Source organism: Actinia tenebrosa, unplaced genomic scaffold (genome assembly GCF_029948245.1).
Source record: "Actinia tenebrosa isolate PJP-AT-01 unplaced genomic scaffold, QUT_ActTen_1.0 utg5005__unscaffolded, whole genome shotgun sequence".
NCBI classification, from domain to species: domain Eukaryota; kingdom Metazoa; phylum Cnidaria; class Anthozoa; order Actiniaria; family Actiniidae; genus Actinia; species Actinia tenebrosa.
In genome coordinates this window covers 94,753-118,599 of record NW_028292614.1, presented here as the reverse complement: position 1 = coordinate 118,599, position 23,847 = coordinate 94,753, and the positions used below count along the sequence as shown (strand labels likewise).

At 37.5% G+C, this 23,847-nt stretch overlaps 2 protein-coding genes and 1 pseudogene across 2 annotated transcripts; 2 read left to right on the top strand and 1 right to left on the bottom strand.

Annotated features, from left to right (window-relative positions):
- Positions 1-914: 914 nt before the first annotated feature.
- LOC116303554 (uncharacterized) lies at positions 915-22,959 on the top strand. Its single transcript, XM_089025531.1, has 3 exons — positions 915-1,034; positions 5,259-5,393; positions 22,819-22,959. Exons 1-3 carry the CDS (start codon positions 954-956, stop codon positions 22,942-22,944), a joined length of 342 nt encoding a protein of 113 aa, XP_088881657.1. The 5' UTR covers positions 915-953; the 3' UTR covers positions 22,945-22,959.
- Positions 10,276-16,135, top strand: LOC148904249 (uncharacterized; annotated as a pseudogene).
- On the bottom strand, positions 19,587-20,653 carry LOC148904248 (uncharacterized). Its single transcript, XM_089025536.1, has 4 exons — positions 20,593-20,653; positions 20,238-20,425; positions 19,889-19,929; positions 19,587-19,755 (listed from the first exon to the last, which is right to left on the bottom strand). Exons 1-4 carry the CDS (start codon positions 20,651-20,653, stop codon positions 19,587-19,589), a joined length of 459 nt encoding a protein of 152 aa, XP_088881662.1.
- Positions 22,960-23,847: the final 888 nt, after the last annotated feature.

The window sequence follows — 23,847 nt, the reverse complement described above, 5'->3', positions numbered from 1 at the left end:
AGATGACAAACGCAAAATGGTACAGATCTTATGAATGGATTCATTATTCAGCATTGTTGTTGAGTTATTTGGTTCGTAGACTTGTGTTATTGTTGACGATATTGAAGTACTTTCTTGAATATTTAGTGAGTTATCCAGTTGCAAAGAAAATAGAAACTTGTAATTCGATTCAGTAGACGAATTAAAACAACGAAGACCAGCGCCACGTCCCCGACTTCATTTCAGAGTAGTATTGAGATCCTAGCCTTGAGACAAGTTGAAGTTTTCCTAGATGTGATAACTCTTTCTGCCAGAATTTATGAATTAAACATTTTGTTGAACCAAGAAAGGGAGACTACAATATTTCGTCAAATATAAAATGAATATAAAATCTATAAAACTATAAAACTAATGAAACTAAAAAAGACTAAACAAATACAGAAATGACCATAGTTAATAGAGGGAAATGGTTAGGAAACCTATTGTTATGGGTCTCTGTTCGCTTTTGATGTTGAACCGGTCTTGACCATGCACAATGTTTGATTTATGCTTATCCGAAATTGCAAAATAAGTAAACATCAACCTTGTGTATTGGATTGTTGATTGATATCTCTTACGAATCTTTAAGTACTTTGAACTAGCAGTCAAAAGAAAGATTTTTGTCTGTTCACTCAGCCATTGCCAACAATGGTAATACAATGGTAATACAAAGGATTGTGCATGGTGAAAAAAGCCCCCCAGCCCCCCCCCGGTTTCGGCGCCCCTGTTTCCCTCTATTAACTATGAAATGACGAAGCTCAGAGTTAAGCAGCCGAACTGAATCTGGCGCATGCGTAAATAAATTAATCAAATGCATATGGAAACATGCCCATACCAAAACAATTTTCTGGATGCCAATTTTGTAGGTTAATTAATTTTTCTCGTTTTACTTTTCTAGGTTCACAAGTGTCATTTAAAATAGGAGTAAATATAAAATGTGTAGATCTAGGGTCTTGCTGGTCACATTTGTAGTAGCTGTCGCTTTACAGTCCATCTTAGCACAAGCACAACCAAAGGTGAGAATCAATTTGTATTTTTACCTTTTTTTAAAGAATGGTTTTGAAAGTGGAGTAAACATATAAGGGAAGTCATAACAGGAGAAATATTTAATCGAAAAAAAAAAAGAGAAACAACGAATACATTTTTTTCTTATAAGATTATTTCTCAGTTAAGTTAAACTTACTCCCGAAGCATGGTAATACACAGCTGTGACAAACGTTCCACGTTTGAATAAAAAAACTGTGTATCTCAAATATCTCATAATTAGCTAGATAGATTTTTTCTAAAATCCCTACAAATGGAGGCATCTAGTATATAATTATGTGGTACGAAGCATTTTAGTGTTGAACGCTCTGCAAGGCTAAAATTATTTTCTAAACGAAAACAAATATTTCATCATAATCACGTGTTATGACGTCCGATCTCCTTAAAAATTTCATCAAACATTAATTCAATCTTTATGTGACTTATGTGCAAAAAAGATTTGCAATCGGATAAAACACGTTTATGCACCAGCGTTCCAAAAGTGGAAGGTAGCGGTCAAGCGTGAGGGGGTCCAGCCACCTTAAAGTGATGTTACACGCGACGATTTTTCGCGTCGGTTTTTCGCGATACGCCGTTACGCAAAAAAATGATGCGTTTAACACACCGCACACCTAGATTTTCGGATACGGCAACACGTTGCGAGTTTTTGATTCTCCTTCAAAAACTCACAACAAGAAAAGACGAATTTTCTCCAAGTTTATGCCTGTAACAGCTTCGTCGACAATTTTTCGTACAACACCTACCCAGAATGCAGTTCAAGGACAGGGCTGATGTCAACAAACAAGATGGCGGCGGTAATTGAAGAAGACGAAAATTTGTGAGATGTCGATGAATTGTTAGTTGACCAGAGCCGCTTAGATAATGCAGCACGTCTGAATTTAATATCGTTCATCGAAGCATAGCCTTGTCTGTGGTCTCCACATGACAAGCAAACAAAAGATATAGAAAAACAAGCTTTAAAAGAGGTCGTGGAAGTGTTTCAATTTGAACACACTGTTTGTTTTGATTCGTTACACTGTGCGGCTGGGGAGCTGGGATCGAAATTGCCATTTAAAAATCGCAAAAAATTGTCGTGTGTAACATGTTCAATTCGTAGGAATGTTGCGCAAAAAAACGGCTCGTGATGTAACATGTATTAGCAGTTGGCAACGCAACGCGAAAATTGACGCTGAAAATCGTCGCGTGTAACATCACCTTTAAGGACAGAGGCCATTAATTCTAGCGCGCACACTTACTGCGCATACTTCCCGCGGGATTTCAAAAGGCGAACTCGCATGCAATGCATAATGTTTCATACAGCCGTATTAAAGTATTTTCCAATTTCTTGTAAGTATTTTTGGTCCGAGAGATATACAAGTTTTAAATTTATGCTAATTAGGTGGTTAATGACGTCATATTCTCAACTCAAAGTTTCCTTTAACTGCTGTTCACGGACTGTTTCAAATGCCCGAATTAGCAATGTATGCTAGATGTCATGCGCGAAGATTGTTGCGAGTTAATATTAAACTATTTACCATATATGGTAAATAATTTAATATTAAAGCCGATCAAATTTCATAGAAGTGATTTAAGCCTTGTTGAATCGAGAAGGAGATCGGGCGCATCGAGTTCGCATGAACTAGAAGAACTACATTTACTAGAGGGGTCGTAGATTGAAGTTGAAAAATCGTTCTGTGGGCTAACATGGAGATTTTTTTCCATGCTCCTTAGAACTCCCAGTATCGAGAAGGGATTTTATGGGTAAGCCCGTGTAGTGCCAATATGTGCAATGTTTTTCAAATTTTAATGCCGTGTTTTGCTTCTAGCGAAAGCTTATCTTAGAAAACAAGAACTTTAACCCATAGAAAAGGTCTTTTTGAAAAGATCTGAACAGATTGTACGAATAGATGTGTCATCAATTTCTCAAACTTGTTGCGCCCGGTATATATACTTTACGGGATATTATCGCTCATTCACAATCATCTTATGTACTAGTACATGTTTATATTTAAATAAAATTCAAGTTAATGATATGATACACTTAAGAAATAGAAAAATAATCGTGTGATATATAAACTGATTTGTTAATAGAAGTTAAAGTTTTTATTTATTTTTTTAAAGTTAAATATATAATTATTCGCTCTCATAATCGAGAGTTTCGTCGCTGTCACTGTTTCCAATGAGGTCTTCGATTTATAGACCTTGTCATTCCTTTATTTTCTGGATCATTTAGACACAAATACCATGCATTTGATATCATCCACGAATAAAGTAAATAATTTCCTCACGATCAGCGATCCCTTCTTGTTTGGAAGAAGTCGAATTTCGAAAACACGCTTCTCGTAATATGATATATAGTTTTACGCAAGAATAGCGTAAGCCATACTTTTAGTCAGCGGATTAAAATTCCGATTTGAAACAGCCGCGCGTATTTAAAACTCCAATATCTTTTTGAAGGAAACGAGATATTTGAAAAAGGGAAGTGAAATTTCACTTCACTATCAAAAGTCTTTCAATCCAAGCAAAAAAAGCAAGCCAGAAATGTTATCGTAGTGGCACTTAAACATTTTCATAGTTTTTCGTAGATAATTTTGTTTTAAATCGAATGAAAGTCGAAAAGGAATTCATAGTACTCCAATTTTTTGTCATTTATTATTTACTTTTACCTGCTAGAATAATGACACAAAATGACCTTATCCAGAAGTGATTTTGTCAATGTGTTATTGAGGGAATACTGATTGATTTTGAAAACTTATAAAGGTTTACAATTAATAAACTAAAACAAATATTCAAGAGTATTCGCAAAACCAATGAATAACAAAGAAAATATTGTGTTTTGAATTCCTAACTCTCTTTTTTTAGTTTATTTTAATTATTTATTCATTCATTCATTCATTCATTCATTTCATCTATTTCATTTCATTTCATTGCATTTCACTTCATTTCATTGCATTTCATTGCATTTCATTGCATTTCATTGCATTTCATTGCATTTCATTGCATTTCATTGCATTTCATTGCATTTCATTGCATTTCATTGCATTTCATTGCATTTCATTGCATTTCATTGCATTTCATTGCATTTCATTGCATTTCATTGCATTTCATTGCATTTCATTGCATTGCATTGCATTGCATTGCATTGCATTGCATTCATTCCTTGCATTTCCTTGCATTTCCTTGCATTGCATTGCATTGCATTGCATTTCATTGCATTTCATTGCATTTCATTGCATTTCATTGCATTTCATTGCATTTCATTGCATTTCATTGCATTTCATTGCATTTCATTGCATTGCATTTTTTGAGGTCGAGCTGATTATTTGCTTATATCAAGGACCGCGGACCACCCTAAAAAGTGTGTGTGTGTATGTGTGGTGTGTGTGTGTGAGTGTGTGTGTGTGTGTGTGTGTGTGTAGTGTAGTGTGTGTGTGTGTGTGTGGGTGTATGTGTGTGTGTGTGGTGTGTGTGTGTGTGTATGTGAGTGTGTGTGTGTATGTGAGTGTGTGTGTGTGTGTGTAAGGGGAGACGTATTAATTATCGTTCTTTGAATTGAATAAGTTTTTTAATGCTTTGAGGGCTTGAAATCTCCATTTTTCTTTCAGTATTTCCTATGAGATACAAAAATTATCTATTATTATTGTAAATCACATACATTTATAACGAGCACAACATGCTTACGTCATTAGTGTTTAACGTTAATTATCTCGCTTAGATGCATGGTGACCGCCATTTTTTTTCAGATTCCAGAGGCCTCTTCGGTATTTGAAACAACTGACACATGGAAGGAAATAAAAATACTTAAACTTACTTAGTGTAAAATGCCTCACCTAAACATGAATTGCCGGTTTTGACCTTCAAATTGTATCAATCTTTTGGAATGCAATCTGGGAAACAATGGCTCCTTCGTTAATCTCTTATTTCATTAACGTAAACAACAGAACTCATGATCAACATGAGGCGGGAAATTGAAAATAATCATACGAATACTAATGACTAATTAAAATAACAATAGCTTATCATTCGGGTGGGCAATTTAAACATTTCCAAGTGTTGATCATAGAACTTCAAATGTCATGGCATTAGTCTACATATGTATGCCCGAGGGGAGAAGGGTAGAGCATTAAACATTTGAATTTTACGAGTATCGAAAATTATTACCACCCCCTCCCCTCCAATTTGGCATAATGAATATTAATCCAGCCTTTGCTACGTAGTGCTCATCTATCTTGGAGACAAGTTGTACTTCAAATGCAGAGTGCGCATGTTCAGGCCCACGCACGTTTGTTTGTAACTACAAGAATAAATGCAACCGAATATCGATTATAGATATCATGAGAAGACAGCGACCGGTGAGTAATTTAAAAAAAGACGCTTTTGAAGCGCATGTGCCTACTACTTTGAATGACTGACATCTGACATGTGATATTGTTTTGATCCTTTTTGTTACTCTTGTGTTGATCTTGTTTATGCATTACAATGTACATTATAGGTTTAACATGGGTACTGTGAATGTGGTTTCATTAATGGAAGCAATTAATGAGTGCCAAGAGAAAGAGAAGTAAGAGAGCACATCTCCCATACATGGGTCTGTAACCATGAAAGTTTCTTGAAAATCCATTTTTAGCTCCGCGCGCAAGGCTGAGCTATTTTTAGCATGCGATTCTTCACAGTTGTAGTGAGAGAAAAATGTTTAGTTTCCGACGAGAAAATGTCCACAAAATCAGTAAAAAGTTAAAAAAAAAAAACTATCATGTAAAAAATGCGATGAAAATAGCGAAGAACCTACAGTGAAGACAGCGAAAAAAGCATTTATCCTAGCGTTTTCGATAGTAAATAAAGTTTGAGTACAAGTGACTAAGAAGATGATAAACAAGACCAGTGTTTTGTTTCACACACGAATCAGAACAAACCTTTTTGCACCGAAATGTGCCGAAGAAAAAATTCTCTTATCACAGAGGAAAAAACTTCACTAAGTGAACTGAAATGATTTTTCACAATTATTTAATATGCATGCAAGCTAAAATACAGTATGTCACTTTATGCAAAGACATTGCCCATTGAGAAAAGGTGAATTAATTAAAAAGTTTGACTATTAAAACTAGAACTTTCTTTCATATTTTGCACCATGAATTTTTGCTCCGCCTCAATGTTCAGGTATTTTTTTTCATAACTTTACAACTTCTAAAGTCCCCAACAGACAATAGAAATACAATCACAATATCGGCCAAATACAAAAAGCGAATCAAACTTGGTATTTGAGGATTCAAACTAATAAAAAAGAGATCATTTTACCTGCTTGAAGGGCATTTTACTTGCGATTTTTTCCCGCCAGATGCTCAGTTCGGCGTATTTGTGCCGTTATGTTCAATTCCGAGCAGCTTGACTGTTTTCAGCTAACTTAAAACCTCTTCTTTTTACTGGTAAACAATTGATTCCAACAGTAAATGCTAAATTTTCTTTCAAGCTTAAAGTTTTTTAAACTTTTGACTCGTGAAGTCAACAAGTTTGTTCAAATCAATCTACCTTCATTTTAGATGTCCATTAGATAACTTGTCATTTTCATAGCATTGAAGTTCAAGTCAGAAGTATGTGTTCTTGGGAGCAGCAATATTCACCGTATTTCAATTTAGGTGGAAACTTGTGGAATATAAACTTACAGTCTCATGAATAACTGCAATCGAGTCCAAAAAACGAGATTCGAGCGAGCGACCATCGTCTTGATTTAAAAAATAGATTTTCAAAAACCTTTAATGGGGCACAGGGATGTGCTCTCTTACTTCATATTCTCTTGTGAGTGCATAGACAGATTTATGATCTGAGAAGTATGTTTCCAAAATATTGGATGAAACTTTGGAATGGGGTAGATTTCGGGTAGATTAGTATATATGTGTGATCTATGCACGTCTTGTTATCTGTGGTAGAATATGATATACAAGCTGTCTGTATCTGTTATCTTTAACAAACAAATCGTACAGTGGCAATTTTTGAGTTTCATTAAACCAATTGACGTTAAAATCACCAATAAATATTGCATATGGAAATGATAATAATTCTATTTCTTGTCTCAAAGTTGTACATAATTGGCTATAAGATATTCTGGGAGGTTTGTATAAAACGCCATCGCCAACTATTCCGGCCATGCGCCGCTCGGCAAGTCAGCGGATATCATGTATGAAATAAAAACCACAGGAGGCCCAAGCTCTCTCAGGCCCGGACTTAGAGAAACACAACTTTTTGCTACGGTATTCCTGTGCTTTAATAGATATCCTTTTACAAATGATGGCAAACGAGAGCTGAGGATTCAAACTTTATTTTGGTACCAAACATGCCTGTATTTTCAAGTAATTTTCAATGTCCTTACCTAACAAAGTTCCTAATTCTTGAAGAAAGGAAGAAAGGATCTCACAAATACTCGTCTCAATTCGGAGCTTTTTGAAAGTAAAAAACGAAAAGTATATATAAATTCGTTCAATCGACCACAGATTCGACATCAGTAATTTAGAATGTGTGTGTTTTAAGGATCGACCCCGGCAAATGAGGTAACTAGTTCTGATTTTGAGAAATGTTGTTTATAATATTTGACCTTTTGTGTTTTTCTTGCAATTTAACAAAGCACATATGGCAAGAAGCGTGTTAAAATCTAACTATCGAGACGAAAAGGTTTTTCCAAACAAATTAAAGTATGGTTGGTAAAAATCAAATGCTTTAATGTTAGATATTGTTCTTCTACCCAGGCTTGACTCTCTATAAATTTCTTTGTAAAATCTGACTTAACTCGCCTAACACTTTCAAGCGACACCGCTGCATTTGTACGCGGGCGCATGACCGGAATAGTTGGCGATGCTACAATTGTAACAAGGGGAAGAATCATAAATCTTGCTGTTGTAATTTCAATATTATATATATTTGTGGATAACCAGGACAGTAATCAAGGTTAATAGTATAGATAGCAGTACCACCATATGGTGTCACATTTGTTGTTGATGTTGCATCATTTCTGAATAAATTGTAATCACATATTGTATACATAGAATCATTGTCAGTTATACTAAATCGTGTTTCAAAGAAGATGCTGATGTCAGTGGCAGAAAAATTATAATCATTTCTAAAGAATCATCAATGTGTTTACGCAAAGACCTGCAGTCAAGAGCACATAATTTGAAATTAATTGTGTCAGCATTATAAATAGGAGTTGTGCTTAGTTTCAGTTGTCCTTCGGTTCTCAGTCAACCTTGCCATCTCTTAAGAGACTGTCTCTGTAAGAACCTCATAACCATTTTGGGTATAAAAACAGATTTCTTTCAAACTTTGTGTGTGAGTTTGCCCTTCCAAGGTCGTCGACGTTTCTTTGTTTTCAATGAACCGCCTTCTTCTAATGAATGTCCTTATTGCTGCGAGCGAAACGAGCAGCGACACTAATCTTGACGGTTGGGATCCCTGCGTTGTATGCCCGGAAAAATCTCGATTTCGCCTCAGAGCCTTTATTTCTTAATCTTTATTTCGTTGAGCATACGCAGTAAGAAATAAAGGCTCTGGGTACGAGATTGTCTTGATATCATACTCAGAGCCTGCGTTACTTCTGGCCTGCGGCGAAGAACGAGGACTCTGGCATAATTTCTTCATTTAAGCCAAGATCTCTTGGACTTCCGGTCTAAGAGCGCATGCGTTCAAAGACGTGCCAAAAATTTGTTTTAAATGTTCCCGATTTTTGGTCGGAAGTAAACTCGGAAATCTTTTTTAAAGCGCGATTTTCATTGATTATATTTCACATCCGGAGCATTGCGCATGCACCAAGAAAATGGATTATGCCAAAGCCCTCGTTCTTCGCCGCAGCCCAGAAGAAACGCAGGCTCTGGAGACGGGATTGGAGATTGTCTCACATATAGTTTAGGGACATTTAACGGAGAAAGCAAAGCTTGTCGAACAAAATTGGCTTTATTTGGATGTTTTTTGCCCCATCTCCACTATGAAGATGTCCCTGAATGAAGTTAGTAGTTTAGAAATACCAGCTTACTTTTGATTCGCATGACCTAGCTGTTTACCTTCTATTCTGGTCAGCGGTCGCGGAACAAGATGGAGGTGCTTTCCCGCGCTCTTGAAGTTTGGATGTAAATTTGAATTTAATTTACTACTTAACCACGACAAACTTCCTTTATGAATGTATATTCGTATATTTATTTCTCATCCTCATCATGTCTTATGAAATTCGTCAGCAAATAGAAGAAATTTTGAAAGAAAAACTTGATCCTCTTGTAAAATAAATAGATGAACTCAAACAGAAAGTTGACGAAGTACATCGATTTGCAAAATTTGCAAATATCAAATATGAAAGTGCAGCAAATTCAATGAATAATAATGAGACAACATTAAATGAAACCATCAACGAAAGCAAAATCCTGAAATCGACAATGCATCAGATCGAACAAAAGCTAGCAAACGTAAGTGACAAGCTCAACGATCTCGAGCAATATGGCAGAAGAGATTGCTTATTATAACATAGGCAAGATATAACGCGTGCTCTGATTGGCTAATTTGCTATGTGAAAAAAATGGATATCCCATAGAGATATCACATAGAAAATGTTTTTACGGTGAAGCGGCGAAAAATTCACCGTTGGTTCGCTAGCTGTAGCAAATAGCAAAGTGTTTCGTGACTTAAAACTAGAAATATGGCTTCTTTTCCATCTAACAAAGATTATGAGCTTCCTAATTTTGATTTTGAGTTTGAGCAAAACATTGAACCCCCAATTAATAAACAACAAAAACCAGAAAAAAATTCACAAAGATTTGCTAACTTCAACGAAAACGAGTTGCAAGATATCCTCGCTGATTAAGCAGTCTGCCAAGACCAAAAAAACCACAAACTGGTGTGTTTCCACGTTTAAAGGTAAGGAAAATTAATAAATAGCTTTTATGAGATAAAATGGCATGACCTTTTGACTTAGTTAAAAATATAGAAACTAGTTTTCATGAAAAATATTTTTCGCGAAGATGTCAACACAGACAATAAACACTAACGTGGCTTCCGTAAGTTGTGTTGTAGACAGCTATCACTCTCAACGAAAATTATGAAATATTAAACAACAATCTTTTCGTATTTCTGCTTTATTTTTATTGCTAGCAAACTGTTTACATATTTTTAAAGCATTGAATCGATCTATCGGCAAAAATCTCCTACTAATTCACTAAGTAATGAAATAAAACATTGTGTTTTCAATCGGTTTTGCACAACAGCTTGTTGAGTGCTCGCACTGCAACTAAGAGAAACAAAAAATAATTGCTCGATAATAGGTAAGAAATACAAATTAATTGTTCTTAACCTTTTTCAAACCTTTATTTTTTTAGCATGGTGCAAAGAGAAGCACATTCAGACACCTCTTGAGAAGATGACGCTTGGTCAACTGGATGCAAATCTCCGCAGGTTTTATCCCGAAGCACGAAAGACAACCGGCGAGATGTACAGCAAGAAAACACTCCTGGGCTTTCGACATGCCATTGAGAGATAGATGTGTCATGGGATACCTGTGTGCACGGGATCCCTGTGGTATTAAAGCAGGACAGAGCTCGCCATCTTGAATCGCTCTGACTTATTACATGGTGGCAGCCAAATCTCAAAATATCTTAGCCATCCTGACGAATGGAGACAGATATTGCTGAAAACTAGGTACCTCACATCTAAAAGAATCTTTTTGAACGTATGTTTCGAAAAGATGTCACAGATAAAACCGCCAAAATCACTCGATTTTATGAAAGCAGAATTACAATGGCCAGACTGGAAAAAACGCTTCGAAAGGTACCGAATCGCCTCGAAACTATTCAAAGAGTCAGGTGAAATACAAGTAAACACGCTAGTCTACTCCCTTGGTTCTGAAAGTGAGCACATTATTTCTCAACTTGGCTTGTCCGAAGACGAAGAAAAGGATTACAAACTGGTCATCGAAAAGTTGGACGAGCACTTTGCCCCTAGAAGAAATGTCATTCACGAGAGAGCCATGTTTCATCAGAGATCACAACAAAGTGGTGAGTCAGCCGAATCGTTTATTCGTAGTCTGTACGAGATGGCCGAAACATGTGATTTTGGAGCCACAAAAGATGATTGCATCCGAGATAGATTGGTGGTCGAAATAATGGATAAAGAGTTATCCAAACGTTTGCAACTGAAAGAAAAACTAGTACTGAGTGAAGCTGTTAAGATGATTCGTCAAGCAGAAAGTGTGAAGTCCCAGGTTTCTACACAAAAGGAGGCGCCAAAGTCACTGGAGGAAGTCCGAGTTAAGCAAAAACCTAAGTTTGCAAGAAGGCCTTCGAGCCAGAGTCGCAACGAGAGTAACGAGACCGACAAAACCCAAAAGTGTCACCGGTGTGGGCTGCAACATTTAACACAATGCCCAGCGAAGAATGCTGAATGCAACAAATGCCATAAAGTAGGCCACTATGCTAGATGTTGCAGAGTCAAACGAGTCACAGAAGTGAGCCAAACGAAGGAGTCTTGTGATGGAGATGCAGACGACACGAGCGCAGAAGAAGAATTCTTCGTGGGAGTCATCACGAGTGCATCAAACAGCAATAAAGGATGGCAAATAAAACTGCCTGTAAATAGTCACCCCGTGCTGTTCAAAATTGACTCGGGTGCTGATGTATCGCTTATGTCATACAAGACGTACAAGAGCATGCCGCGAAGACCCGCCTTGAAGGCAACAACTCACATCCTGAAGGGTGTCGACGGTACTTTGGAGTGTAAAGGGACATTCACAGGTCACACGAGTTACAACGGAATTGCCTGCGAGTTTGAAGTATATGTTGCTGACACCGAAAGCGACTTACTAGGAAGAACCACTGCCGAAGAGTTAAACTTGATCACTCTTAACGTCAAAGAAATCAAAGGCAAAGATAGTATTGGACTAATGAAAGGGGATCCAGTTAAGATCCAACTGAGAGATTCGGCCGCCCCCTTTCATTGCAACACTGCACGCCGAATACCGATACCTCTAAAGCCAAAAGTCAAAGCAGAGCTACAGAGAATGGAGGAAGCAGAGGTAATTGAGAAAGTCACGGAACCTACAGATTGGTGTTCGCCAATTGTCGTCGTCCCGAAAGCAAATGGAGACGTCAGGCTATGCGTAGACCTACGACGACTCAACAGAGAAGTCAAGCGAGAAAGATATGTTCTCCCGACGCTTGAGGACATGGCTGCCAAGATCAGCGGAGCAAAAGTATTCACGCATCTGGACCTGACATCTGGGTATTACCATCTCAAACTGCATCCTGACAGCACCAGATTGACCACATTCATCACGCCGTTTGGAAGGTACTGTTTCAAACGTTTGCCGTTTGGAATTTCATCAGCTAGTGAGATATTTCAACGTAAGATGACCGAACTGCTTGAAGATGTCGATGGCGTGGAGGCGTCACAAGATGACATCTTAGTTGCAGGAAGCAGCATGGAAGAGCATGATGAAAAGCTTGAGAAAGTCCTACGAGTCGTAAACGAAGCCGGACTCAAGCTAAACACAAAGAAATGTGTATGGAGACAGCCAGAAGTAACATTCCTTGGTCACCGTTTTATCAAGGACGGGGTAAGGCCAGACCCAAGGACAATTGCAGCAATCATTGACATGCCAGATCCCAGTAACGTCACGGAACTGCAGAGAATCCGAGGGATGATAAACTTCGTTGGAATGTTCGTCCCAAATCTGTCAGCAATGATGAAACCACTCAACGACCTACTAAAGCAAGATGTTCACTGGTCTTGGGGCCCGCCACAAAAGAAGGCACTGAAGGAAGTCAAAGAAGCCCTCACCAAAGCCACAACGTTGACATTCTACGACCCTTCAAAGCCTACCGTCGTCTCGGCGGACGCAAGTAGCTATGGGCTGGGTGCCGTATTACTTCAGGAAGAAGACAACGTTCTCAAGCCTATAGCATTTGCTTCTCGCTCGCTGCTGCCTGCTGAAACAAAGTATGCGCAGATTGAGAAAGAATGTCTGGCATCAGTGTGGGCGTGTGAAAAGTTCGACAGATACATCAGAGGTCTACAGGAGTTCAGATTGTTTACAGACCACAAACCGTTGGTACCACTTATCAATGGGTCTGACCTGAGTGCTGTACCAGTCAGATGTCAAAGACTTTTGATGAGAATGATGCGTTACAACCCTCGAGCACAGCACGTGCCAGGAAAGGAACTCGTCATAGCGGACACGTTGTCTAGACATCCAGTCAACTGTCCAAGCGAATCAGATACTAAAGATCATGAAGAAGTCAACGTATATGTTAACACAGTGACTAGCACCTGGCCTGTGTCACAAGACCGCTTAGAGGAATTTAGACGAGCCACTGAAGCCGACACCACATTGCACGAAGCAATTAAACTCACGATCAATGGATGGCCGACACACGGAAGAGAGATCCCAAACCACCTGCACGACTTGTTCTCCGTCCAATCCCACTTGTCCGTGGCCGACAGACTGCTAATATTTGATGGGAGAATTGTCGTGCCTAAAGCAATGCAACCAAGGATTCTCGAGTTAATCCACCAAGGCCATCAGGGTATCTCCAAGTGTAAAGAGAGAGCAAGCACATCTGTATGGTGGTTTGGCATAAACTCAGACATAAAAGACAAGGTAAGCCGTTGTCATCTCTGTCAGCAAAAGAAACCTTCTCAGAAGAGAGAGCCGTTGATAACATCGCCTTTGCCAGACAGTCCATGGAGCCGAGTTGGAGCTGATCTACTAACGTTTGATGGAAAAGAATTCCTAGTCGTGATGGATTACTATTCGCGGTACATAGAGCTTGTGCACTTACCCAGTACGACATCCAAAGTCGTGGTCGCCAAGTTAAAGTGCATGTTCGCCAGGTGGGGTATACCGAAAGAGCTAGTCAGCGACAATGGTCCACAGTTTGCAGCAGAACACTTTGCAAGTTTTGCGAAGGAGTATGGGTTCAAGCACACAACTTCGAGTCCATACTATCCGCAGTCTAACGGGCTAGCAGAAGGCGCTGTCAAGAGAGCAAAGGAGATCTTGAAACAAAAAGATCCATTCTTAGCCTTGATGGCATACAGATCAACACCCCAGTCCTCGACAGGCGTGAGCCCAGCAGAAGTCGTGTTCAAGAGACCGATGAGAACCATGCTTCCGAGTCTTCCTAGACAGGAGCAAAGAGATTACGACGAGGTTAAACTAAAGGAGAGGCATCTACAGTCTCAGCAGAATAATGCATACTACTACAACCGAAGACATGGTTGTGTCCCACTACCATGTCTTCGTGATGGTGACACCGTGAGAATTAAGACTGAGAAGGACGATGAGTGGAGTGAACCCGCAGTAGTGGTTGGGGAGGCAGAAACACCAAGGTCCTACAACATCAAGACCCAAAGAGGAATAGTTCGCAGAAACAGAAAGCATCTACAGAAGATCGAACAACCAGTCCTAGAAGAGGGTTCCCAAGAAGCTGTTAAAAAACCCACAGTCGTCGCTGATGAAAGCCAACCTAACTCCACACCTGAAGAAACAAGGACAAGATCTGGAAGGCTTGTTAAGCCCCCAGTTAAACTTGACATTTAGCCACAAACACTTATCCGTTTTTGTTGCGAGATAAAGACAATTGGACACTGTTAAAACGTTTATTACCTTTGCGTTTCGAGCATGCTAACCACATGTAGATTGTATGGTAGCCATAGCCTTATAGGGTATTTCGAGATTATGTTGTTTGTAACCAAAAGGGGGAGATGTCATGGGATACCTGTGTGCACGGGATCCCTGTGGTATTAAAGCAGGACAGAGCTCGCCATCTTGAATCGCTCTGACTTATTACAATATGAATCAGCCTCCTTTAAACCGTGGTTTGAAGCTCTCAACTGACCCAAGGTTTAACCGTTCATATGAGATGCTTGATGCCCAGCTAGTTCAAATGAAGCGAAAAAACAAGGACACACAACATAAACCAGTCATAGAAAACCAAGATCTATTGAAGTTGAAAACTTCCAAGGCTCTCTCCCTTAATGATCCATGGAGTATGTTAAGGAATGTCTGGTTCCATTTGATCTTGTTTTTCTGCCGGAGAGGAAGAGAAGGCCAGCGAGAGCTAAAGACATCAAGCTTGAAGTTTGAAGTTGTGCAAGCGGGCGACCCTACGCTACAATGGCGCACGACGAATCGACCAAGAACCACCCGGGCGGTATAAATGATGTAAACTCCTCAGAGAAAAAAGCTCGAATGTATGAAACTGACTATCCAAACGACGGCTACAAAGCTCTGCGCTTGTATTTGTCAAAGACCAATCCAAACTGCGAATCCCTCTTCCAGTATCCGAAGAGAAATTGGTCCCCAACAGACGACGTGTGGTACGAAAACAGGCCCGCTGGCGTCAATAAGCTGGACGGAATGATGAAAGAGATTAGTAAAGAGGCCAAATTATCACGCCCATACACTAACCATTCAGTTCGAGCCACATCAATCACAGTGATGTCAAATGCAGGCATTCCTAATCGCCATATAATGGCCATATCTGGGCATCGAAACGAGCAGAGTTTGGCACACTACAATACGAGGCCTTCGACCGAACAACTGCACCACTGTTCTGAAGTGCTGTCCCAAAGTCTCACTTCCTCAAGCCAAGCGATTGTCCCGGCTACTGTTCATCTGAACACAGCTGTTAAAAACAACAATGTGGTTGTAGAAGTTGCAAGACAAGATCCGGTGAGCCAGTTTGGCTCCATCTTTAGCAACTGCACAGTTCAAAACGTTCAACTGGTCATTCACGAGAAGTGATCGCTGATCTATCACAACGGGTGTAGACCATGAACATAACCTCTGTGATTCATCTTCTTTTAGACTCTCATTTCTCCGCGAAGGCTTTTATTGATTTTTTTGATTATCGCGGTATTTTTCTTTTAGAAGAGGCGCTGTAAAACATACTTTGAGCTTTCTTGATAGTCAACGGTAAATGTAAATTTCCTTAGTGTGCGCGCGCACATTTAAGAGATTTTTGACATGTGATCGTACGAATAAAACATTTTCAGAGAATTAAAGTCGTTATCTATGTTATAAAAGCAATGGTCCATAATGAGCGTGCATATATCCAGTTCTGGAAGCACTCTAGCAGCTAGAGATGCTCTCGTGCTTCCAGAACTGGATATATGCACGCTCATTATGGACCATTCCTTAAGAATTACATGGTATTCCTCAGACAAAAGATGAGGTTACTAATGACATTGTGGTAAGAGTTGGTGAACTCATTGGAGTATCAGTAGAAGAAGATGACATTTCAGTCAGCCACCGGTTGCCAGTTAGTAATATATACAAGGGATCTAGAGCAAACCCCTCAATAATCGTGAAATTCGTAAAAAGAGATAAAAAGGAAGAATTCTACGCATCAAGGAAAGACCTGAAAGGTTACAGCACTGAGGACCTTGGTTATAGTGCAACAATTACGATTTATGTCAACGAACGTTTAACAGAAGCCAATAAGGTGCTATTCAAAGAAGCATTGAAAACGAAGAAAAATCTCAAGTTCAAGTTCCTCTGGACATCAAACGGCAAAATATATCTGCGAAAAAATACAGATAGTAGAATTATCCACATCAAAAATACAGAAGTACTCAAAGGACTATTAATAAGATAAGTAGTTTCATCTCAGTAATTATATTTGATATAAACTAATTCTACTACCTTAACGAACTGTCCTAAGAACTGGAGAACTATTAGATTTAGTGGATAATCTACCAACCCTCTCCATTACTTCTGAAAATGCAGATTTTTCTTATCTAGCAGACTTAGATATTGATATAAATTTGCCATTTGATACAAACTTCAGATACTATAGCCCTCATGATTTCCACAGTGATAATGATATCAATGAATGCTCATCAAATTACAAAACATTCACTGCACTTCATTGCAATATTAGAAGTTTGGCTGCCAATTATGATAATCTTGTACAAATGCTTTTTGATTTCAAATTCTCATTTTCTCTAATTGGTCTTTCTGAAACTAAATTAAAATTTGATAAGGATCCTCTTTCTAATACTGATATAGACGGATATGAATTTGTTCAGTTCCCAACCAAGTCATTTAAATGCTGGTGGTGTAGCTTTCTATATAAAAGATGGACTAGATTTTAGTATCGGTTCAGAAATATCCCTATCAGAGCATGAGTTTGAAGCTCTCTGGATTGAAATTCACTCTAAGAATCAATCAAATCTATTGTGTGGGATTATATATAGACATCCAAACAGCAATACTGATAAATTTTTGGACTACTTGAATTCCACAGTTGAAAAGATACACCAAGAGAATAAACTTTGCCTAATAATGGGAGACTTTAATATTGATTTACTGAAAATAGACTTACATGTAGATTCAGAGAATTTCATTAATACACTTGGCTCTTTCTTCTTCCAGCCACAAATTTTGCAACCGACAAGAATCACTAGCCACTCTGCAACACTTATTGACAATATTTTCTTCAATTCCATAGAACATAATATCATAAGTGGTAATATAGTACATGATCTCACAGATCATTTACCTAATTTTATTATTTTTGACAAGCCTGTGCATCTAAAATCTAGGGGAAATGTTCATAAAAGAAATTATTCTAAACTAAACAAGTCTGCATTGATCGATGAAATTTCATCAATAAATCCCTCCTGAGCTTGATCCATCTGAAATGTTCAGTTGTTTTCACAATAGATTATCTGTAATAGTTGATAGGCATGTACCAATAAGACAACTGTCCAGGAAAGAAATAAAATACAAATCAAAGCCCTGGATAACCCAAGGAATCAAAATATCTATTCATATCAAAAATAAATTACATTGTAAATATTTAAAATCAAAATCCACTTACTGTCACATAAAATTTAAATTGTACAGAAATAAATTAAACATAAACATAAGCAAAAGAATGTACTACAATAACTTCTTTCTTGAAAATAGTGATAACACAAAGAGAATTTGGAAGGGTATTAGACAAATCATTAATTCCATCAAAACATAACGAAAACAAGAGAACTGTATCTAAAATTATTGAAAATGATGTTGAAATCACTGATCCCAAAAAGATAGCTAATGCTTTTAATTGCTACTTTGCTAACATTGGAAATAATCTTGCAAATTCTGTCCCAAATGTAGAAAAATCACATCTTGACTTCATGAAAACCCCAATATATAATAGTTTTTATATTTTTCCTGTCACTTCCACTGAAATTGAAGAAGAAATCTCCAATTTGAATATTTCAAAGGCAACAGTTACTTTCAGCATACCAACCAGGATACTAAAGTTCAAACTGATCATGCTATTCTTAGCATTGTTGATAAAATTCAAAAAGCAGTTGATGAGCATGACTTTTCCTGTGGAATCTTTCTGGATTTTAGTAAAGCCTTTAATACGGTTGACCACAGAATTTTAATTAGCAAATTAGAACGCTATGGTGTAAGAGGAGTGGCTAAAAGCTGGTTCACATCTTAACTTAGTAATCGTAATCAAACTACTGTTGTTAATAATGTTACTTCAAACCCACTGGATATAACATGTGGAGTGCCTCAAGGATCTGTCCTTGGTCCTTTGCTTTTCCTACTCTATATAAATGATTTTCACCTTTGCTCCAATCTCTTTGAATTCCACCTGTTTGCTGATGATGCTAATCTTTTTTATAGACATAGAGACATCAAAACATTATAATCTCATATTAACTCAGAAATTAGTAATGTTCACATTTGGCTCTGTGCCAATAAATTATCACTGAACATAGAAAAATCCAACTTTGTTCTTTTCCATGCACCCCAAAGAAAAATCACACACCATTTCCATCTAACCATTAATAACAATTTTATTAAGCAAACAAATCGCATTAAATATTTAGGAATTTACATTGACTAAAATCTAAGTTGGAAACCACAAGTAGATATTGCCAAAAAAATCAAACGCAGTATTGGTCTATTATCAAAACTTCGTTACTATGTGAATTCAAGGATTTTGAATAATTTGTATTATGCTTTAATTTACCCTTTCTTAATGTATGGTATAAAAGCATGGGGAAATACCTATCAAACTACATTAAAACCTTTATATTTATTACAAAAGAAAGTTGCGCGTATTATTACATTTTCTTCATTTGATGAGCATTCAAGCCCTATATTTAAACAAATAGAGTTTTTCCGTATCCCTTGAATTTCAAGGGTAAATTTCAAAGGGTGAAATTTTTCATGCAAATTAGGCAAGGAAATTTATTCGCTTTTACCAAAAACAGCATATTCTTTTATTTTTTTTATTTTTTATTTTTTTTGACGTAGTTGAATATTCTAATAATGATTAAACCCTTAGATTAACAATACACAGCAGATTCCTGCGTTTAATCATTATTAGAATTTTACTTTTTATCTTTCTGCAAATGACACTTACTCAAGTAACTAAACAAAATGTTTTCAAAGCGGGGTCATTGTGTGATTATTTTAATATCTTTTATTGCAGACGATACACGAAATTTAATACGTCTCGCAATGGCAATAGAACATAAACTCAAATGATTTATTTTACACCTAATTAGCTGCTGTCATCAGAACTGCTGACATTAATATCTTTATTGGCTGCAATTGCCTTAATGTATTGATGATGTGTTTTTGCAGCCTTCGCAGCAATGTCCATCATCTTAGACGCTTCTTTCATTAACTTTTCTATTTTGCTATCTCTTTTCTTTTTCTTTGGCTGTTCCCTAGAAATGAACAACAGACAGTTTTCTATATTTATAAGCAAATTATTAACGTATGACAAAATATTGTAGAAAAAATTGTATAGGAATCAAAACTCAGATTCTATGGCTGACCCATGAACTGATTTCCCATTACCTTTTCTTTGGTGACTTCTTCTTTTGGCGTTTAGTTCCAATCTACAAAGGATAAAACAAGGTTAAACGGGGGCCCATATAGATAAAAAAGCAACAGATCGTACAACATGGATTTTCTCTCTAGAAGAGACTTCAGGGCTGTTCCTATATGCAAATCAAAAATACGTACGTGTTAGTAACGTGCACATCATTAAAGCTGGAAAATTGGCAGAGTCATCAATCAACAAACTGTAATACACCTGTAGGGTTTTACTCTATCACTTGTAAACGTATTTTGTTTTACCTAAAAAAGGTATTGACATTATTTGTCCTTAATTCAAACATAAAAAATATACATACATATCACTTACTTCGTTTTTCTTCTTGGTATTAGCTTCTTGGTACTTTTGATACACCGCCTTTGGAAGCGACTTGCCATTTTTCAAAATGAAGCTGGAAATTTCACGCCAATTATTACTATGTATCTTTGTGGCCTCCAGATACAACAGTTTTTCCTCTTCGGTAATGCCGTCTTTTCTTAGTAATTTCGTTTCAGATTCTTAAAATTAGAAATAAAAACTAAACATTTATTTCTCCCCTTTACTTCATAAACTATACGTATACACATTTGGTTTGCAAACACGAGAAAGAGACGCTTGAGTTATCCTGTCAAAGCCTGTTTTAAACATGCTGTATTGTAAAATTTCTTTCTGTAAAATTACTTACGTTTGTAGCTATTCTCCTCTTCCTGTAACAGTTGGTCTTTATCCATTTTCTCTCTCGGCATTGACCTACAACAAGCTGTCAAACTACACAGCATGAAAGACACTTCAAAATCAAAATAAAAGTATTCTCCACTTGCAAATAAGATCTGAATGCAAATGCAAATACAGCAGTGGATGTTGACTTTTCGTGCACAAAAACAAAAGGTGACAATGAAGTTTATGCGGAATGTGAAATTCTTTTGTTAAAGCAGCAAACTTCAAAAGGAAAAAAATAATACGATACACGCGTAGTGTGATATACAAAACAAAGGAAGTCACATTCCACGCTCAAAGTTTGAAAAAAGGCGTTGTGGCAAAATCGTCTACTTTAATTTTGAGTTACAGGGATTAGAAGTGTTGAATGAAAAAGCTCTATAGCTCATACCATAAAACTCAAAACATCAATATTATATTGCAAAAATGAGCCGTTTAAGTCCTTTCCCGGCATTTTTTGGTACAGTTAGCATGGCTACTTTAGATCTCCTTTCAGTAATTATAGAATTACTCGAAGATGAAGAGGATGTCTGCCCTTTATTTCCTGCACACAACCTTTGCATTTCTATAGTCATGTTACTGCAAGTTTTCTCAGCTGTTCAGGGTGTTTCTCTTCGAGCTGCCATTAGACTACTGTTTCCAACCTTACCTGGACAAAGAGATGAATTATGGCCTCGTTTGACCCGAAACCCAGTTCAGATGTGGGAGTTGACAGGCGAAACACCATCAAGCCTTACAAGAGTTGTTCAGAGAATCTCAGTTGATACTGAAAGATTTATCCGCAATTCCCGAAACCCAAGATACAGAGAGATTCAAACAAGGCCGTTTGCTTTGACAACTCGTGACCGGATATTGATGCTTTTTGTTTGGCTACGCACGTATCCGACCCTTTCAGAACTTGGAAGTATGTTTGGAGTGGGTGCTACAACTGCAGCAGAAAATATCCATATCCTTCTTTTAATAACACTTTTTCATTATGAGCCCCTCTACATTAGATGGCCTAGTTTACGGGTTTGGAACAGTTTACGAGGAAGTATTGCGGATTTCCCTGATGTAGTTGGTATTATTGACGCCACGCCAATCCGCATCAACAGACCCCAAGGCAATATGTGTATGGATTTTTAGTTTATAGATTTCAATTATGATGTTTTACCTTGTGTTTCTTTTATTTCATTAATGTTGTATTACAATTATATTCCTTAGTTTGTTCTTATATTTATATGTATTTATATATATATAGTTGTACTAGCTATATTTAATTCGATATTATATTTTATCGTATATAGTTTGAGGGCCACAAGTTTATTAGTGTTATTAACGCTATTAGGTGCTACCCTCTATAAATAAAGGCTATTATTAATTATTATTATTATTATTATTATTATTATAACTATTATTATTGTAAATGTTTTTCTTATATTTTGTTAGAGACAGCTATACTTGTTGTCAGTATTATTGTGGTCAGCAAATCGCGTAGAGGCGGACCCTAGATAAACAATATGCTCTTAAGTTCTTAATCTGAATCAGAATCCAAAGGAAGAAGCCGATTAAAGTGGCTTTTTTATTGATTAAGTCCAGACCAAGGTGATTGTGCTGAATTATTTCCAGCCATGCCGTTCAAAGTCACATTTGGAGCTGGTGAAGTTTTACACATATGGGACTACTTGAATGGTCTTTACGAGGCCTATTTAGGGAAAACATTTCTCCAAATACCTGTACTCTTTCTAGTGTTCTCATTTTCGCTTGAACTTTTTAGTTTTCTTGTGACCTCTTCGTTGCCAATGCAAAACATGGAGCCATTTTGGCTTGCAAAAAAGGAAAAAATTACAATTTGCAAGCGTTGCTAGGCAACTGATCTACCAATTATAATCTAGTAATCTGGCCCTGCGAATTACGGAAAAAAGCCCTCCTTCATTAGCCAATCAGCATCGAGTAGTTTTGTCCTGTATGTGATAAGCAAAATTATCGATAATTATTATACACACATATGTATACATATTATTAAATATATGATATATATAATAGGTAATCACCTAAAATGTTATGAGAAACCAACATGGCGGCTACGTCAAAAAGGAGTTACAAATCTCTCGGCCCCGCATCATGCCCCCCCCCCCCCCCCCCCCCCAACAAAGCAACAACAACTGAAAAAAAATTCAGTAAACTTACTCTTTCTTTCTCTTTTGTTTCACAGTGTGCCAACATATTCAAGCAATTTTGCAATACAGATGACGACTGTCCATGTAAAAAAGCAAAATATGTCTGTGAAGATAGGGAGTGTGTGATGAGAGTCAAACCAAGACGTGAAAGTCAACAATAAATGTCATTAAAAATCCTTGCGCCTTATAAATCGATTCTAACACTTCAAACGCACATAACGTTAATATTTATTGTGCCTCCACCCGGATAGCTCAGTCGGTCTATTGTGCGGGGAGGTCTTGTAATTACATTTGCAATGGTTAGACCTTCCGTTCTTCCCGGATAACGACATTAAATCGTAGGCCCTGTATCCTAACCCTTCCTAACCTGCAGTAAAATGGGGGACATAAAAGAACCGGTTCAATTATTCGTATAAGAGTAGGGGATGGTCTCCCGGCGGTTCAACAAACTATTCCGATTTACAGGCATAACTCTAATATACTCTACCAACAAGAGAAAATGAAGTAAGAGAAGAAATCCCCGTGTCCCATCATGTGCCCACTTTGATGCTATTTTTAGAATCATTGATGCTATTTTTAACTCGTTACCATGCCCGCGCGATAATCATGCTTCCCTTTAATGCCTCGTTTTAGGACACGAAAAGCGCCATATTTCGCTACGTCCACGACAAAAACACAGGCTTTGTTTACTGCAAGACTGGAAGCCACCTACCCTCAAGAAATCAACCAATCAGGTTCTTCGCTCAAAATGTCTCCAAGCTAAAAATAGCATCAAACTGTGCACATGATGGTTACAAGGCTATATAGGTAGGATTCCTTCTCTTAGTTCATATTCTCTTGCTAACAACTTACACATGATTGTAAACTTTTTCGTGTTACCCTCTTTAAACAAAGTCTTTACTTACTTAGTCCCAGGGCAAACGTCGTACTAACCATGAGCTTAGTTTTGTCGAACCTATTACATTTAAAATAGGCTCAAGCCTAGTACGACGTTTGCTGCAATTGAGAACGACCCTATTGAACAGGTTCGAGTCCAGATAAGTTCGACAAGCCAAATCGGATAT

What these genes read in the sequence shown, in the direction of transcription:
- LOC148904248 (XM_089025536.1), bottom strand. Translation starts at nt 20,653, where the DNA reads ATGCCGAGAGAGAAAATGGATAAAGACCAACTGTTACAGGAAGAGGAG. An exon ending in ATACCAAGAAGAAAAACGAA is followed by an intron (nt 19,930 to 20,237) that starts GTAAGTGATATG and finishes TATCCTTTGTAG; the next exon opens with ATTGGAACTAAACGCCAAAA. An exon ending in AAGAAGTCACCAAAGAAAAG is followed by an intron (nt 19,756 to 19,888) that starts GTAATGGGAAAT and finishes GTTCATTTCTAG; the next exon opens with GGAACAGCCAAAGAAAAAGA.
- LOC116303554 (XM_089025531.1), top strand. Translation starts at nt 954, where the DNA reads ATGTGTAGATCTAGGGTCTTGCTGGTCACATTTGTAGTAGCTGTCGCT. An exon ending in TAGCACAAGCACAACCAAAG is followed by an intron (nt 1,035 to 5,258) that starts GTGAGAATCAAT and finishes TTTGCTACGTAG; the next exon opens with TGCTCATCTATCTTGGAGAC. An exon ending in TCATGAGAAGACAGCGACCG is followed by an intron (nt 5,394 to 22,818) that starts GTGAGTAATTTA and finishes TTTGTTTCACAG; the next exon opens with TGTGCCAACATATTCAAGCA.